The following is an 18,361-nucleotide window of genomic DNA, read 5'->3' as shown; positions in this document are numbered from 1 at the left end:
AAATTTCTTCTCTAATTGCCTGATTGGCTCATTGATTCTTTAGTGTAGGGTATTCTTTAACCTCCATGTTTTTCGAGGTTTTCCAGACTTCTTCCTGTGATTGATTTCAAGTTTCATAGCATTGTTATCTGAAAGTGTGCATGGTTTGATCTCAATTCTTTTATATTTATTGAGGGCTGGTTTTTAAATAACTTTTATCTATGTTAGCTCTGAAATATATATGCAATCACTCTGCAACTTAGCCCAAAGATCTCATACTGGATCACAAAAACTGCTAATTCTTTAAAAATTATTGTAAAGAGAGTCATTAGACCTTTTTATGAAATAGAAGTGGGGAAATTTTGCTTGTTTAACATAGAAAAAAAATTTAATTAAAATTTCACCTTTGTATTCAAAGAATTATATTGTACTTAGGCACTTTAGTGGGAAAGACAAACATTTATAAGTGTTCACCACTATGTCACAGGTACTCTCATAAGCTATATATCTATTTTGATAAAAATTTTCATAGCACCCCCACGCATCGGTACTGTTGTCATCCATGTTTTATAGATGAGGTAATCTGAAATTCAGAGAGGTTAATTAATTTTTCCAGGTCCACACAGTTAGTGAGAGGCAGAGCTAGAATATGAACTCTGGGAGAGAGGCTTAAAGTCCATGCTTTTAAACCACCGTAGTAGCAAAGAAGGAAGCAGTATCTTAGAAGAGGTACCAGTAGGGGGCTGTCCAAAAAGAGCAAAGCAGGTGATATCTAAGTTGGATTTTGATGGATGGATTTGAAATTTTGGGTTAGTCACAGTGATAAGGTTGGCCCAAGGTTTATCTGAGAGAATAATGTGAAAAATCATGGAGACTTAAAACATGCATTTTCAAGATAATATAATCAATTTCAGATTGCTAAAGTTCTAAATAGGAAGTTAGGGACGTAGGAAATGAAATCAGACAAATATGATTTATATACTATTTGAAAAAAAACGTTATAGGCAAACTATTAACTGAATCAAAAGTACAGTACTGAGTACTAGAAGACATAGTTGCATTTTGTTGCATTTTAAAGAGCTTACAAGGTCAGTGAAGGAAAAACCAAATAAGCTAGTTTCACAAGTGTCTTAACCTCACTTTATGTTAAAATAAACTAACCAAGTGAGCCATTTTAGTTTTGTAATTTTATTTAACAGTGTTAATAAAACCTTTCTACAGAGTAATTTGGACTTGGAATGTAGGACTGTAAATTCTAGGTGGTCACAGATCTTAATCTTTCTTTTCTTTTTATTGCTATGGCCCTGGTACTAAGAGCCTGACAAAGGCAAATAGGTGTTATACCTAGTAAATATTTTCAAATGAAGGAATGAATACAAAGTTCATAAAAAAAGTTTTATAACTTTCATCTAGGATTTATTCTAAGGAAATAATTATGTGTAAAAATAACTCAAAAGAATTCATCAGTGTAACTTACAGAAAATTTAAAAGCTTTCTGAATGTTTAAGCAATAGAGATTTACTAAATGCATAACAGTACATCAGTAAACTGGATTAGGTTGCAGGGGTTTATATAATGTAGAGGATTTAATGACATTAAAATACATGAGAATAAGGTAAACAATATCCTGTTGTGTAAAAATGTATTATATACATTATATAAAATGACTAGAAGGGCATACATCAAGATTTTGATTGTACTGTGTGGGTGTTGGTAATATAAATTTTTTTTTTTTTTTTTTTGAGAGAGAGAGAGATTGGGAGTGCAGAGGAAAGAGGGAGAGAGAGAGGGGACGAAAATAATAAGAATCTCAAGCCGGGCTCCATCTCACAACCATGAGGTCACGATCTGAGGAAAAATCAAGGGTCAGACATTTAACTGACTGAGCCACCCGTGTGCCCCAGTATTAAGTGCTTTTATTTCCTGTTCTGCATGTCTGTTTAAGTTTTGTACCATTTAACATGGTTTCATAACAAGAAACAATTCTTCTTTAAAGCAAAAATAAAAGATAAGCCCGGGTGGCTTATTTGGTTACGTGTCTGACTCTTGATTTCCACTCAGGTCAGTATCTCATGATTTGTGAGATGGAGCCCTGCCTCCGGCTCTGCTGACAGCTCTGAGACTGCTTGGAATTCTTTCTCTCCCTCTCTCTCTGCCTCTTCCCTGCTCACTTATTCTCTCTCTCAAAATAAATAAACATTTAAAAAAATCAAAAAGGAAACTGCTTATTGAAATGGTTATCTAAAGTGTCAGCAGTCACTTGTAGGAATTCAGAACTACAGTGTTTGGAACTTTATTCATATTTTATGCCTCTAATATTGATGGTTGTCTGCAAATCATACTGGCAGCTGAAATTCTCACAACAACCATATTTTAAAGGATGATATATTTTATCCATATATCCTCTTATCCATATTTTTCAGATGATATAATTAAAAGTTGGAGTAGTTAAATAATTTCTGCAAGGTCACATACCTAATATATGATGGGGAGTCAGAGCCACAGTCTGGTGACTGACTTTAAAGCTCTTACTTGTGTTAGGGTGCCCGATTCCATTGGAGACCATGGGCTCCTGGAGTTCTTTCATTTTATAAAATTGATTATTGAGAGATACCTCGACATACGCCAGGGGCACCACAAAATCTTAAAGTGTTGTAGGTTATTGCTTGAATGTCTTAGAATGTGGAAAGGAAATTGCAAATAATACTGAGAAGAGTTCATGGTTTTGAAAAATAGGGGAATGATAATTTACTTAAGAATTATAGAGAAGTTTAATTCTGTAAAGGGTGGAATGAATATATTCTTATTGAAGAAGGTATTATTTATGTATGTGAGGTTTTAATCTTTTCAATTAAAGGAGGAAACTAACAGAGATTACAGCTTCCCAGCTGGCCTTGAAGACCATATTTTGGGGGAGAATATGTCACCGAACATGAGTATCTCAGGGCTGGTTCCCAGTGAACTTACCCAGAGCAATACAAGCCTTGGCAGTAGCAGCAGCAGTGGAGATGTAGGAAAGCTGCATTACTCAACAGGTATGGAAAGGATTGCTGTCTGCTACAGTTTATATGCGCGTACCTTTTCCTCCCCCTACGGCATGCACAACAAGCCCCATTTGTTGAGATGCACAGACTTTTTATATAGCCACATCATACTATCACTTATTTTATATGATCTCTAAGTAGTATAGTCACCTACAAAGTTTATTTTTAGTTGTGTTTGCAGATTATATCATTAGTTCTCAAAGTTCGTTGTGTGTCAGAATCACATGGAAGATTACTTTAAAGATATATACAAACGTCCAAGCCCTAGGCTAAAGCTTTTGAGACTGTATCTGTGGGATGGGGGCCTTAGGAGTACGTATTTTTAACTAGTGCTCTGTGTAAATCAGATGTATACCAGAGGTAGAGAATCCTGGGCTATGTCACTGACATTTCTTAGTACTATGTTATTCTTTTAATTTTAATTGGTTTTTTTCCCCAACATTCTGTTATGAAAAATTTCAAATGTCCCGAATAGTTGAATCATATAGTGAACAATCACATATATATTTTCCACCTAGATTTAACTGTTGTTAATCTTATATATATCTAGAAACTTTTATACTGAACCATTTGAAAATAAATGGTAGACTTCATCATACTCCCCCTTAAATAATTTAGTATGCATTTCCAAAGAATAAGGGCATTCTCCTACATAATATGTTATGATATTTACTTCTCTCCAGGTGAACCTCCATTTCCAAGAAGCGTAAAAGGGCAGGACTTTGAAAAATCAGACCATGGTTCTTCTCAAAACACCAGCATGTCTAGCATCTATCAGAATTGTGCAATGGAGGTAAAAGTTCTTCCTTCTGCACGTGATAAAGTGGCAGTACATATTTTTATTTCAGAATGGTATTTGACAGAATTCTTTGATGCCATTGTGGGCAGAAAAGTAAACAATTTTGTTGAATTTGCTTCATATCTTATGTAAGTAAGGCCATAAACGGGTAGCTTTATCTATAAAGTGATTGAACTATTCGTTCCAAATTTGATCAGCAAAATAAATAAAATTCCATGTCTCCAGAGAATGGTCTATTAAGATGACTTTTCACTGTGGAGTTCTCAGTGTCCGCACTTTTCTGCTCTTAGGTTTTGATGTCAAGTTGTTCACAGTGCAGATCTTGTGGAGCTTTAGTTTATGATGAAGAAATTATGGCTGGATGGACGGCAGATGATTCAAATTTGAATACAACCTGTCCATTCTGTAAAAGCAACTTCTTGCCTCTCCTCAATATAGAATTTAAAGACTTGAGAGGCACTGCAAGGTTAGTATTGACAAAGCTCCCTAAAGAGGTGAGTGTCCTCGCAGAAGGCATGACTCCTGGGAGAAAAGTGAAATAAATAGACATGGTTCACTCCAGGTGTCCCTTTCCTGTCTCTCCTTCACTTTCAGTGTTTGAGTAGAAAATACTAGTACTACAGGAGACTACTTTCCCATTTTATTTAACATATGATTATCAGTAGTGGTTAATTCTTAGAGCTGAGCTTTATAGGTAATTCAGAACTTTAATATTTATCATTCTTTTAAACTGTCTCAGTGATCTTACATCTTCTAGAAGAAAAACTAAAGGTGTGGGGGTGGGGTTTTTTTGACTCTTAACTTTTTGCCTCTTTATGGTAGTGCTCTGTATGGTGTGATGGCCAAATTCTAGCCAATAGAAAGACTAGCTGATCTAGTAATTAAGTAATTGCGAGTTGGTTCTATTTGTTTTATGGAACCAATGAAAACACATTATTTTCTACCTATAACAGTTTTTTTAAAAATCTCCAGTCGTGCAGGTATTTCTTCTTAGATTAATTTTTCCTTTTAGCTTCAGGTGTGGAGCTGAGTGAAATCGTATTCTAATTCCTGATGCACTATCATCATTGGTTTGTGCAAGGGCCCTCTGTTGTTAGTTCTACCCCCCCAGCCCCTGCCATTCCCATTCTCATTCCTTTATCCAACAAAGACATTGACTCTACGGTGTGTGATGTCTTTTTGAATATATCTCCTCATGAAATACATTGTTTTTAACAATTATGCATTTTTAAGTTGTGTAATTAGAATAAGGTTGAACATATCTATTTTTATTACTCAGCTTAAAGTCTGAGTTGCTATATGTATGCCTAATTTATTCCTTTTTCTCCTGTAGGAAGTTAATACTTCATTTTATTCATCCAATATCCTGTTGTTGCTTCAGTTGCTTCCAGTATTGTGTTAGTATAAATATCACCGCAGTGATGCAGTGCACTGTAAAATATGTCTGTCTCGGAATCTGTGAAGAATAATAGTCTTAGGAGTGAAGTCATTAGGTCATCTTCATGCATGATTTCAATAAACAGTGGAAGATTGCTTACAAACATGACAACACTCCCACTACTAGTGTCTAAGAATTCTCATTTCTGTATATCCTTACCAGCATTTGGTATTATCATTTTTTCTGATCTTTGTATTCTAATGAGTATAAAGTGGTGTCTTGTTTTTGTTTCAATTTTTCTGAATATTAATGAGTTTATCTCTTCATATACTTGTTAATTCCAGAATTTTCTTTTTTTTTTTAAGTTTATTTATTTATTTTGAAAGAAAGTAGGGGGTGGTCAGAGAGACAGGGGGAGACAGGAGAAGAGAGAATTGCAAGAAGTCTCCCTGCTGTCAGTACATAGCCCAACACGGGGCTCGATCTCACAATATGAGATCATGACCTGAGCTGAGATCAAGAATCGGATGCTTAACCAACTGAGCCACCCAGACACCCCTCCAGCATTTTCTATGAATTGATTGTTTATACCCTGTCCATATTTATATTAGCTTTCTTTTTCTTGTTGATGTCTGTCTTGAATATTCTTGATATTAATTCCTTAAAATAGTATGTTTTGATATCCTTAATGTTTCCACCTTATGATTTGTGCTTTTGAAGCCTTGTTTGTTTGTTTTTTTGTTTTTTTATGTTTCAGCATTAAAAAATTTTTTTTTTTACAAATAGTTTATTGTCAAATTAGTTTCCACATAACACCCAGTGCTCATCCCCACAAGTGTCCTCCTCCATGCCCATCCCCCCTCCCCCCCCATCCATCAGTCCTCAGTTTTTGTCAGCATTCAAGAGTCTCTCATGGTTTGCCTCTCTCCCTTTCCCCCACCATTTCCGCCCTTCATCTCCCCCTTGTTCCTCCGTCAAGTTCCTCCTAATCCTCCTATACGTGCAAACATATGATATTTGTCCTTCTCTGCCTGACTTATTTCGCTCAACAGATGAATGGATCAAGAAGATGTGGTTTATCTATACCATGGAATACTACATGGCAATGAGAAACAATGAAATCTGGCCATGTGTAGCAACATGGATAGACCTCGAGGGTGTTATGTTGAAGCCTTGTTTTAAAAGTTGTTTGCCATCTGTAGGACATGAAGATTTTCTCTGAAAGTTTCTTTTGTTAGCTGTATATTTTACCTCTGATATTTAGGTCTTTAATCCATCTGGAGGCCACCTTAGTGTTTGTGTATGATGGTAGGGATACAGCTTTCTTTCTCTCCATGTAACGAGCTGGTTTTCCACCCTTTCTTCATTGATAATGCAGCATCACCTTTATCATAGACCAAGTTCCATGCACACCTCACCCTGGTTCTGTGTTCCCTGTTCTTTTTTGTCAATACTGCTGGTGTCATGTCTGATTGATAAGGGAAGCTCTCCCTCATAGAGTTTTAATTATTTATTTATTTATTTATTTATTTTGCCTAGGGCAACTTTAGTTTTCCCTCCTCCCCAAAAATAGTCCAACTGGAGTTTTCACTGGGATTGTGGCATTAGCTGTGTAGATTAATGTGGGGAAATGGATATTTTTAGTATTATTCTCTTATCTTTGAGCATAGTATATATATATATTTCCATTTTTCTTAGATTATCCTTCGTATCATTTTCATACCGTTATTCTCCCTAGTCTTATGCTTTTTTGTTGCGTTAATTGTGCTTCTTAAGCTATTGTGTTAGCCACCTTATTTTATATTTTCTAAGCGAATATAAAGGAGCATTATTGATTTTATGACATTAATGACATAATATAATGACATAATATGTCATTATTAGTTTAATGACATCATGTCATTGTGGAAAATTCAAACTTGAAGTTAAAAGATTTTTTTTGCAGGGGAGGGGCACCTGGGTGGCTCAGTTGCTTAAACATCTGATTTTGGCTCAGGTCATGATCTCACAGTTTGTGAGTTTGAGCCCCACATCAGGCTCTGTGCTGACAGCTTAGAGCCTGGAACCTGTTTTGGATTCTGTGTCTCCCTCTCTCTCTGCCCCTCCCTCACTTGTACTCTGTCTCTCTCTCTCTCTCTCAAAAATAAACATTAAAAATTTTATTTTAAGATTTTTTTACAGTGACGCCCAAATATCCATCTCTCCATTTTATTTATTTATTTATTTTACTATTTTATTGTACTTTCTTTATCAACTCTCTACCCCTTCATCCATTCACCAATTTATCTTCTATTTTTATTCATTTGAAAGAAGGTGTAGACATTATTAATATACTTCTCCCCCAAAGACTTCAGCATACATATTAACTAAAGTTCAGTATTAAGTTTGTTACAGTTTTTTCTTTTGAGATAAAGCTGTATTTAAGAAAATCTATAAATTTAAGAAAATTGAATGTAGGGGCACCTGGGTGGCTCAGTCGGTTGAACATCTGACTTTGGCTTAGGTCATGAACTCCTGATTTGTGAATTCAAGTCCCCCATTGGGCTTGCTGCTGTCAGCACAGAGCCTGCTTTGGATCCTCTGTGGCCCCTTCTCTCTTTCCCTCTTTTGTGTACTCACTCTCTCTCTCTTTCTTTGAAAAATAAAAATTTTAAAAACTTTTTAAAAAGTTGAATGCATACGTTCATGCAAATCAAACCTTTATCAAATACAGAACATTACTATTAACTCAGGAAGTTCTCTTAATGTCCCTTGCAAGGCCCAACACTCACCCCATTCCCACCCAGAAAGAGAAAGATAGAGATCAGACAGAAACAAAATAATGAATAAAGCGGAAAGGAAATGACTAGAGACAATAGATATTAATGGGGGGAGGATATTATAAACAGTTATAGGCTAATACATGCTAAAATGCCATTGCTGCTCTAGTTCTTTTTTAGTTCAATCAATGAAATATTTTGCTTCCTTCATAGCTTTCTTTAATGGTTCTCAAATCTGAAAGGATGTTGCGTTGAACTATAATGACTTTGAGTTCTTTTTCATTTAAAAAGCTTACAATAAGGGGAAGAGAGAATGTGAGCCAGGGGGCTGTGTGTGTGTTTGAAACAGGCAGTACTTCTGTGGATTGTATAATTCCTCAGTGATTCCTTTGCCATAAAGGGATTCTAGATATGAAATTTAGAGGATTCTAGGCTATTTAAAGACTTTTTTTTTTTTTTTTGATTGCTCCATATGTAGCTTTTTCCTGAAACCAAGCACCTCTGGCGACAGTTTACAAAGTGGCAGCATTCCACTGGCCAGTGAACCTTCAGAGCACAAACCTGTGTCCACAGCAGAACCTGACTTGATCAGCTTTCTGGATTTCCCCAAACAGAGCCAGACCATAACTGAAGAGACAGCCTCTGCAGTTGAATCAAGGTACTACTCTAGGGTACAAAGAACTCTTCGTTATCGGTCAGCTACCCTTGTAAAAATTCCATCTTCAAAGGCTAAGTTCTGGCATTTTATTTATTTTTAAGTTTTTGTTTATTTGTTGATTTAAGTGATCTCTACACCCCATGTGGGGCTCGAACTAATGATAATGACCACAAGATCAAGAGTCGCACACTATACTGACTGAGCCAGCTAGGTGCCCCTAAGTTCTGGCATTTTAAAAATTTAATCTTAACTTTTTACTACAATATGTTATTGTGGTTTTTAACTTTTTTTTTGTTTTTAATTTATTATTGAGAGAGAGAGCATGGGAAGGGCAGAGAGAGAAGGGGAGACATAGAATCCGAACGAGGCTCTGGGCTGTCAGCACAGAGCCCAACGTGGGGCCCAAACTCACAAACCGTGAGATCATGACCTGAGCTAAGTCAGATGCTTAACCAACTGAGCCATCCAGGCGCCCCCTACAGTATATTGTTTAAGTATCTAATAAATAAATGTGATGAAAACGGTTTTTGAAACTGTGTTTAATGTTTTACAGTGTCCTTTTACAGAATGAACTTCTCAGTAGTAAAACGTATTTTCCCTTTTAGTGTAATCATTGCCAGTTTCCAGAGACATATTCTCTTTACTGTGAAATAAACTGCTTCCTCTTAACTACTGATTGAATCATATAGTTATTCAGAGGCTATAGTATGCTGAGCATTATGCTAAGCACTAAAAATAAAAAATTAAGATCTCTTCTTCTCTACCCTTAGGTAGACCTTGGCCTGGTAGAGGTTAAAACTTGTCAATGAATCTGTAATACCTAGTTGGATGCAGTATAATTCTAGGTGGTTTTATTTAATAAAGAGGAAATAATGTTTGAATAAAGCAACTGTGTATGGGCACTTAATCTTTTAAAAACAATATCTACTGTCTACCCTTTGTCCTCTTCTTCCCACCCATCACCAGAGTTGTCCATTCCATCCCGTTCTTCTGACTACTTTTACAAAAATGCCTGAAGAAAATTTAATCTTATAAGGTGGTACTGATTCTTCTCTGATACATTCAGTAGACTCGGAGGACACTGTAGAAAATACTCTAGGTGTACAAATTGAGATTGTATTATAGCACAAACACAGCATTTCTTCATTTTTTTTAAGTGATGAAATAAAGAAGGCCAGCGGAGAAGTCCAAACCATGAAAATTTCACCTGTGCCTAATAGTTTATCAAAGCGAAATGTATCTTTGACTCGAAGTCACAGTGTTGGGGGTCCCTTGCAAAATATTGACTTTTCCCAGCGACCATTTCATGGCATTTCAACAGTCAGTCTTCCAAACAGTCTGCAGGAAGTTGTGGTATGTAACAACATCATAATTATCTATGTCTTCATGAAGGTATTTATTAGAACAGCACATAATCCATCTCTAGTAGCTTTTCTTTCACCACAAGTGATGGGTTTTTCATAAACAGACTAAAAACTTTATTTTTGTTTATTTATTTTGGGGGTGAGAGAGTGAGACAATGAGGGGTGAGCGGCAGAGAGAGAGAAAGAAAGAGAGAGAGAGAGAGAGAGAGAGAGAGAGAGAGAATCCCAAACAGGCTCTACACAGAGCTGCACGCCAGGCTCAATCTCACGAACTGTGAAACCATGACCTGAGCTGAAACCAAGAATCAGATGCTCAGCTGACTGAACCACCCAGGTACCCCTCCACTAAGACCTTTTTAAAATTTCAAGTATATTCGGAGATAAAAGAGAGGAGTATATGGAGTCCCTTTGATCCATTATCTGGCTTCAGTAATTTTCAACTTGTGGCCAGTCTTCTTTCATGTATATCCTTATTCACTTCTTTCCTAGATTATCCTGAAGTAAGTTTCAAATATCATATATTTCAGTTGTAAATATTTCAGTATGTAGTGCCTAAGAGATAAGGACTCTTAAAAATAGAATGCCATTATATGACCAAAAAAATAAAATTATTCAATCTCTGTTCAAATTTCTAATTGTTTTAAAAATGTCAAGTATGTGTCTTCTATAGTTTGAAGAATGAAGATCAAATAAGATCCATGCATTACCATTGGTTGATCTGTTTCTTAGTCATTTTACATGTATAGACCTCTTTTTTAGCCCCGCAACTATATTTGTTGATTACAATGCTATAAATTGGTAGTTGTATCTAGAAGCTTGATCAGATTCAGGTTTTTGTTTGGTTGTTTATTTTTATAAGACAACAGCAGTGGTAGGATGTCGCTCAATAGAAGACATGAACTTCCTTTGTGATGCTAGTAGCAATTAATGCCTCATTGCCCAGATCAAGTTATTCCTTTCCAGCTATCAAGGCTGATAGGTTTGGTTTTCTAAAAGTGCAGTTTATTTTGGAAAGGTAGGATAAATATTTATCCTTTACCAGTTTTCAAAATAACAGGTTGGGTTCCTAGCATTCTCTAAGATGATGAATTAATTTGGAGGATAGGGTATCATTATGAACTCACTGATTTAAATAGTTAGGTTTACATCCATTGTTGTTGTTAGCCTTATTAATACATCATCCCATCTTTGATCAGCTAGAAGCCTTTACAAGTTGGTGTCTAAGTTCTTCTGACACATCTCTAGTAGCCTTTTTGTAATTTTTTTAGAAAGCTTCTTGGCTTTCTTATATGACAAGCTGTTTCATGCTCATATTAATGTTTCTTTCTCTTGACCTAGAATCAGCCATTTCTCTAAAACCTCTGGTTCATTTTAAAGGAAATGGTATTTGGAGACCACAGCCTGGGCACTAGGGGTCCCCATTAATGAGTTGGTCATAAGCATTTTATTTTGATTATGATATGCACAACTTCTAACGACTGAATTGGAATCTTTTTTCCTTTGTTATTTGTAAGACTGCTCTTTAGCTGTTGCAATCAAATGTAAAAGCACATTAGACATAATTTTAAAAGGAGTCATCAAATAATATTAACACAAAAAGTGCCCTATCTAGAATTATAGGAAGAAGATAAAGTCAACTTTTTTTTGAATCATCATTATAAATAATCTGAAATGTAGGATTTCTTTTTGTTTTGTTTTTGAGAGCAAGCGAGCGCATGTGTGTGCAAGAACACACACTGGCAGGGGGCAGCAGAGGGAGAGAGAGAATCCCATGCAGGCTCCCTGCTCAGCACAGAGCCTGATGCAGAGCTCGACCTCACAACCGTGAAACCATGACCTGAACTTAAATCAAGAATCAGTGCTTAACCGCCTGAGCTACCCAGGCATCCCTGAAATGTAGTACTTTTATTTTTATGTATTTCTGAGAGAGAAAGAGACAGTGTGAGCAGGGGAGGGTCAGAGAGGGAGGGAGACAGAATCTGAAACAGGCTCCAGGCTCTGAGCTGGCTGTCAGCACGGAGCCAGACTTGGGGCTCAAACCCACAACCGTGAGATCATGACCTGAGCCGAAGTCGGACGCTTAACTGACTGAGCCACCCAGGCGCCCCTGAAATGTAGTACTTTTTATGAAAGAAATTGAAAAGGAAAAAAAATCAATCTGATAGAGAAACTCTGTATGTTTAAAATAGGGTCTGTTATCTGGATTATTATTATTATTTTTTTTTAATGTTTTATTTATTTCCAGGAGAGGGAGAGAGAGACAGCGTGAGCAGGGGAGGGTCAGAGGGAGAGGGAGATACAGACTCTGAAACAGCCTCCAGGCTCTGAGCTGGCAGTCAGCACAGAGCCCGACGTGGGGCTCGAACCCACGAACCGTGAGATCATGACCTAAGCGAAAGTCGGGACACTTAACCGACTAAGCCACCCAGGCGCCCCTATTTTCTTTTGTAATCATTTAACTTAAGGGCATTTATGATTTAGTATTTTTTTCTTGTTTTAGGTTTTCATTAGGGTAGACTGCATGTAGCAATGGTTCTGAAATAACTGATTTTGAAAGGATAGATAAAGCATAATCTCCTTGAGAAGTACTCTTAAACATACAGAATAGATAATGTTCATTTGTTGTTGTTGTTTTTTTTTTTTAAAGGATCCTTTAGGAAAAAGACCCAATCCTCCCCCTGTTTCTGTGCCCTACTTGAGTCCTCTAGTGCTTCGTAAAGAACTTGAATCTTTGCTAGAAAATGAAGGTGATCAAGTGATTCACACATCCTCTTTCATCAATAAACATCCAATCATTTTCTGGAACCTCGTTTGGTATTTCAGACGTTTGGACCTGCCTAGTAACTTGCCAGGACTTATCCTCACATCTGAACATTGTAATGGAGGTGTACAGGTAGGGTGCCAACTTCTATACTTTTACTACATTGGTGTTGGTTAGAATGAGGCATAACTTCAAAGTAACAAGTGTACAACAGTGCCTTAACAAGATGTACGTTACTTCTTTCTCACATAAAAGTTTGGTTAGGTGGTCCTGGCATGATAGAGTCTTAGGGACCTGAGATCCTTGTCTTTTTTTTTTTTTTTTTTAATTTTAAATGTTTTTTTATTTATTTTTGAGAGTCAGAGACAGCATGAGCAGGGGAGGGTCAGAGAGAAAGGGAGACACAGAATCTGAAGCAGGCTCCAGGCTCTGAGCTAGCTGTCAGCACAGAGCCCGACGTGAGGCTCGAACCCACAAACTGTGAGATCATGACCTGAGCCGAAGTCGGATGCTCAACCAACTGAGCTGCCCAGGTGCCCCATTCCTTGTCTTTTTGCTCAGCGTATGTGTAACCTCCATTTCCAAGTTCTCTACCTGGTCTAGGATGGCTGCTCTGTTTCCAGCCATCATGTCCAGATTCCAGCCAGCAGTAAGGATAAAAATGAATGGAGAAGAGTATGTCTTCTTTCTCTAGGGATAGGTCCTGGCGTTGTACATAACATTTCTCTATGTATCTGTGTGGCCTAAACTTAGTTATATGGTCGTATCTAGTTTGCAAGGGTGGCTAGAAAAGGTAGCTTTTATTCTGAGCTATCATATCACCAGCTGACCTTCTCACAACAACTATTTTAAAGGACTCCTTTTATGCATATTTATCAGGTGATATAATTAAAGGTTGGAGTAGTTAATAAATAATTTCCACAAGGTCACACACCTGGTACGTGACAGGGAGCCAAGATCACAGTCTGGCTCTCTAACTTTAAAGCCCTTACTCTACTTGTGCTGGGGTGCCCAATCCCGTTGGAGACAGTGGGCTCCTGGAGTTCCTTCATTTCATGATATTGATTAGAGACACCCCAACATACACCAGGGGCACAAAAAATATTTTCTTAAAGTTATTACACTCTATTTTGGCTCAATTATTTTAAGTAACGCACAAGATAGTAGAAACTGTTATACTTTCTCTACCTTGAAATTTGCTATAATGGTGACTAACCTTTCATGTGGCCACAGTGCCAGTTACCAAGTTGGCTTTCCAGTCTGTGGAAGTAGGAATGAGAAACCTGCACCTGAGAAAGTAGGACTATTTATCAACACAAATAAAAATTGAAAATTTTTGCTTAGAATTTTAGGCCACAGTTTTGAAAGAACTTATTTGTTTTATATAACCAAGCTTTGCTAGATCCACTATGTGTAATTATTATGCTTCAAGTACTAATACTTTCTATTGATTTCTTTTAGCTTCCTCTGTCATCTCTGTCCCAGGATAGCAAACTTGTGTATATTCAGCTATTATGGGATAATATCAACCTTCATCAGGAACCAGGAGAACCTCTGTATGTCTCATGGAGGAATTTTAGTAAGTAAAATAGATTTAAAGACATAAAAGACTAAGACTAGAAATAGCCCATATTATCTTTTCATAGGTGAATAAGCAAACAAAATGTGGCGCAATCCATACAGTAGAATACTATTTAACAATAAAGAAGAATAACGGGCACCTGGGTGGCTCAGTCAGTTAAGCATCCAACTTCAGTTCAGGTCATGTTACCATAGTTCGTGGGTCTGAGCCCCACATCTGGCTCTGTGCTGACAGCTCAAAGCCTGGAGACTGCTTCAGATTCTTTGTCTTCCCTTCCCCGCTCTGTTTCTCTCTCAAAAATAAAAATAAACATTCAAAAAAAATTTTTTAAGAAACCAATAAAGAAGAATAGACTACTGGGGCAAAAAATTGAGAGGATCAGAGAAACAAATACTCTGCTTTACTTTAAAATTTTTCATATAGTTTTAGTATTTCTTTCAAGAATCTTACCGTTTAGATCAAATTGATTTGCTTTTGTACTGACCCATTTAACTGCATCAGAGAGATGAAGAATGTGTTGTGATTTTTCTGTCAAATGCCATTGGTTAGGTATTTGGAGAGTAAATTCTTTTTTTTTTTTTTTAAGTTATTTATTTTGAGAGAAAGTGAATGAGCAAGTGCATGTGTGAGCAGGGTAAAGGCAGAAAGAGAGAGAGAGAGAGAGAGAGAATCATAAGCAGGCTCTGCACTTAACAGGGCTCAAACTGTTAAGATCATAACCTCAGTTGAAATCAAGAGTAGGACCTTTAACCTACTGAGCCATCCAGTTGCCCTGGAGAGTATTCTATATAGTTTAAGTGTAATTTGGAAGTGTTGGTATAAGATCATAATTTTAATTATATGGATACTAACCTCGAAGATTCTGGCTTCATTTTGCCTTTTATATTTAGAACATATTTAGCATTTATTTATTTATTTATTTTTAAATGTTTTATTTATTTCTGAGAGAGAGATAGTATGAGAAGGGGAGGGTCAGAGAGAGAGGGAGACACAGAATCTGAAACAGGCTCTGAGCTAGCTGTCAGCACAGAGCCTGACATGGGGCCCGAACCCACAAACCATGAGATTGTGACCTGAGCCGAAGTCGGATGCTTAGCTGACTGAGCCACTCAGGCGCCCCATATTTAGCATTTAAAAAGGTTATTATTCAGTATTTCATAGTCCATTAAGTCAATAAGATGATACAACCCAGTAGATAAATGAACAAATGACATGAGTAGGTAGTTCATGGAAGAAACATTACATGGCTGGGGCACCTGGGTGGCTCAGTCTGTTAAGCGTCCGACTTCGGCTCGGGTCATGGTCTCACGGTTCATGGATTTGAGCCCCATGTCGCGCTCTGTGCTGACAGCCAGCTCAGAGCCTAGAACCTGTTTCGGATTCTGTCTCCCTCCCTCTCTGACCCTCCCCTGCTCACGCTGTCTCTCTCTCTCTCTCAGAAATAAAACATAAAAAAAAAAAGAAAGAAAGAAACATTACATGGCTTATGTTAGTTTGCCAGGGCTACTGTAACAATACCACAGACTGTGTGGCTTCAATGACAGAAATTCATTCCTCACAGTCTGGACACTGGTGTGAGCAGGTTTGGTTTCTCCCAAGGCCTCTCTCCTTGGCTTGCAGTTGGCCTTTTCTGTGTGTACAGGTGTATCTCCCTGGTGTCTTTTTCTCTTGTTATGAGGACACCAGTTATATTGGATTAGGGCCCCACTCTTGTGACCTCATTTAACCTTAGTTTACCTCTTTAAAGACCCTGTCTTTAAATATAGCCACATTAGGGGGTTAGAGCTTCAAACATGTGAATTTTGAAATTTGAGGGGATATAATTCAGTTTCTAACACAAATATGAAAAAATGCTCAATCTCTTTATTTGGTGAAATATTAATTTCTTTTGTTGAAAAAGGGAAAATTCAAACTTAGTTACATCAGGATTGCAGAGGATTTTAATAATATTCAGTCTTTTTGAGGATATGAAGGAAAAGAAAACTTTGATACACTGTTAGAAGTGAAATTGATATAATGATATTCTTCTGGAGAAGGATGTGACCTATATGATCCATATTTAATATGTGGATACCCTTAAACTCAACAATGACAGTAGACAGAGGATGCAAAGCTTTCTGTACAGTGATGCTTACTGTATGATTATTGGTAATAATGAAAAACGTCAAATAAACACCTAACAAGAGAATTGGGATAAATCCATACTATGAAATGTTGGCAGCCAAGAAAAAGTGTCATTTGCATATAGGTATCTGAAAGGTTGGTTGCCCATCATATATCGAGTGAAAAAAGGGCAGGTTTCAAAACAGTTTATGATCTTTTTTTTTTTTTAGAAAAATAACCCCCCTAAAATACATATATGTTTTGAATATATGCAAATAAAAAGGTCCAAAATCACTGTTAAGAGTGGCTCCTCAAAAGAGAAAGGGAACAGTTCACTTTTAATCTTTTATATATTGTACTTTAAAAAAAAATCTATTAATATTTTGCTATTTGGATTTTTTCCCTTGAAAATGCTAGTCAAAAAATTATGGTTAAATACAAGCTGTTATTGTCATTTTTGTTGTGGTGGTTTCAGTTCAGATATTTTTAAGTTTCTTTAGATAGCAACAGAGTAGCCTTGAAATTTCTTGCTAGATAAGAGTTGCTATTTCTATAGTTATTTTCCTACCTCTCTTGAAATGCACAAGTGTTTCAAATTACTCTATAATTTGTGATAAGAATAAAATTTAGCATTTTCAAGAATGGCCTTATTTCTCAAAATGCCTCAATTGGCTGCTCTAAATGAAGAGTTGGCATGTAAATGACATTAAAAGAGAAGAATTAAGTGGGTGATGACTTTTAGGATGGTATGACTTCTCAATGACTCCTGGAAGACGAGCTTCAGAGACCCACTTGCTAGCAAAACAGCCATAATTGGTGGACATTATTAAAGAAAAAAGAGAAGATGACAGGAGGATCCTGAGTTCACTCTATCCCACAGACAAACTGAAGCAACAGCTACATCTATTGAACTAACTCTGAAAATGACCTGAAGACTGGCAAAACAGATCTTCCAAAGCTAGTTGTAGAGAGAAGTCCATATCAAAAAGGGGCAGCAGGACAGTTGGGAACAATACCTCCAGTATAACTAACTACAAATGGGAAGTACATCACAAGTATGGAGGAAGGAGGGGATCAGACCCCACACTGGGCACCTCTGGCCCTGGGGACCTGCACTGAGAAGACAAGTACCCGTAACATCTGGCTTTGAAAATCAGCAGCACCTCACTCCAGGAGAGCCAGAAGATGATAGGTAGCTGAGTCCCTACCTTTATAGAGCCAGCATGTGAAATAACTTGCTGGGGACACAGCAGAGCAGCAGCAGTTTGAAAAGTGCCTGGGGTATACGTGAAGATTTATTGACTAATTTTAGGACATGTCCAAAAGGGGATCTGCAGATGTCTCCATCTGCAGGAACAAAAGGGCTGGCGGGCACTGTTTTTCTTCTCCTCCCCTAGCCTAGATAGCTGGACACTTGGGGAGCCAGCATTAACACTTTCCATGTACCCCATGGTTATCACAAATCAAACACCTATAATAGATACAAAAAATAAAAAGAGAGAGAGAGGAATCTACACATAAAACTAAAGAAAACCCTCAAACCACAAGGGAGGAGAGCCAGAAAAGAAGGAACAGAGAACTATGAAAGCAAGCAGAAAACAATTAACAAAATGGCAGTTAAGTACATATCTATCAATAATGACTTTAAATGGACTAACTGCTCTAATCAAAAGACAGGATGATGGAATGGATAAAAAGAGATACCCATCTCTATGCTGCCTACAAGAGACTCATTTTATTTTATTTTTTTTATCTCTTGCCTGATTTCCTTTATTTTATTTTTTTTCAAATAGTTTATTGTCAAATTAGTTTCCACATAACACTCAGTGCTCATCCCCACAAGTGTCCTCCTCCATGCCCATCCCCCCCTCCCCCCCACATCCATCAGTCCTCAGTTTTTGTCAGCATTCAAGAGTCTCTCATGGTTTGCCTCT

The 18,361-nt window shown here is 37.1% G+C and overlaps 1 protein-coding gene across 2 annotated transcripts in view; it reads left to right on the top strand.

The window, feature by feature from the left end:
- The window catches only part of DENND4C (DENN domain containing 4C), a 126,815-nt gene that overhangs the window by 95,190 nt on the left and 13,264 nt on the right, over nt 1-18,361 (top strand). For both annotated transcript variants that reach the window (XM_039244422.1, XM_039244421.1), the window contains 7 exons: nt 2,837-3,014; nt 3,707-3,816; nt 4,113-4,288; nt 8,438-8,617; nt 9,775-9,970; nt 12,629-12,874; nt 14,204-14,321. In XM_039244422.1, coding sequence (XP_039100353.1) covers nt 2,837-3,014; nt 3,707-3,816; nt 4,113-4,288; nt 8,438-8,617; nt 9,775-9,970; nt 12,629-12,874; nt 14,204-14,321 — 1,204 coding nt within the window. The remainder of the gene's footprint in view (nt 1-2,836; nt 3,015-3,706; nt 3,817-4,112; nt 4,289-8,437; nt 8,618-9,774; nt 9,971-12,628; nt 12,875-14,203; nt 14,322-18,361) is intronic.

The sequence above is a fragment of the Hyaena hyaena genome, unplaced genomic scaffold (genome assembly GCF_003009895.1).
Source record: "Hyaena hyaena isolate Hyena2069 unplaced genomic scaffold, ASM300989v1 scaffold_240, whole genome shotgun sequence".
Classification (NCBI taxonomy): domain Eukaryota; kingdom Metazoa; phylum Chordata; class Mammalia; order Carnivora; family Hyaenidae; genus Hyaena; species Hyaena hyaena.
The sequence above is the reverse complement of the archived record's forward strand: the minus strand, read 5'-3'. Positions and strand labels throughout refer to the sequence as shown.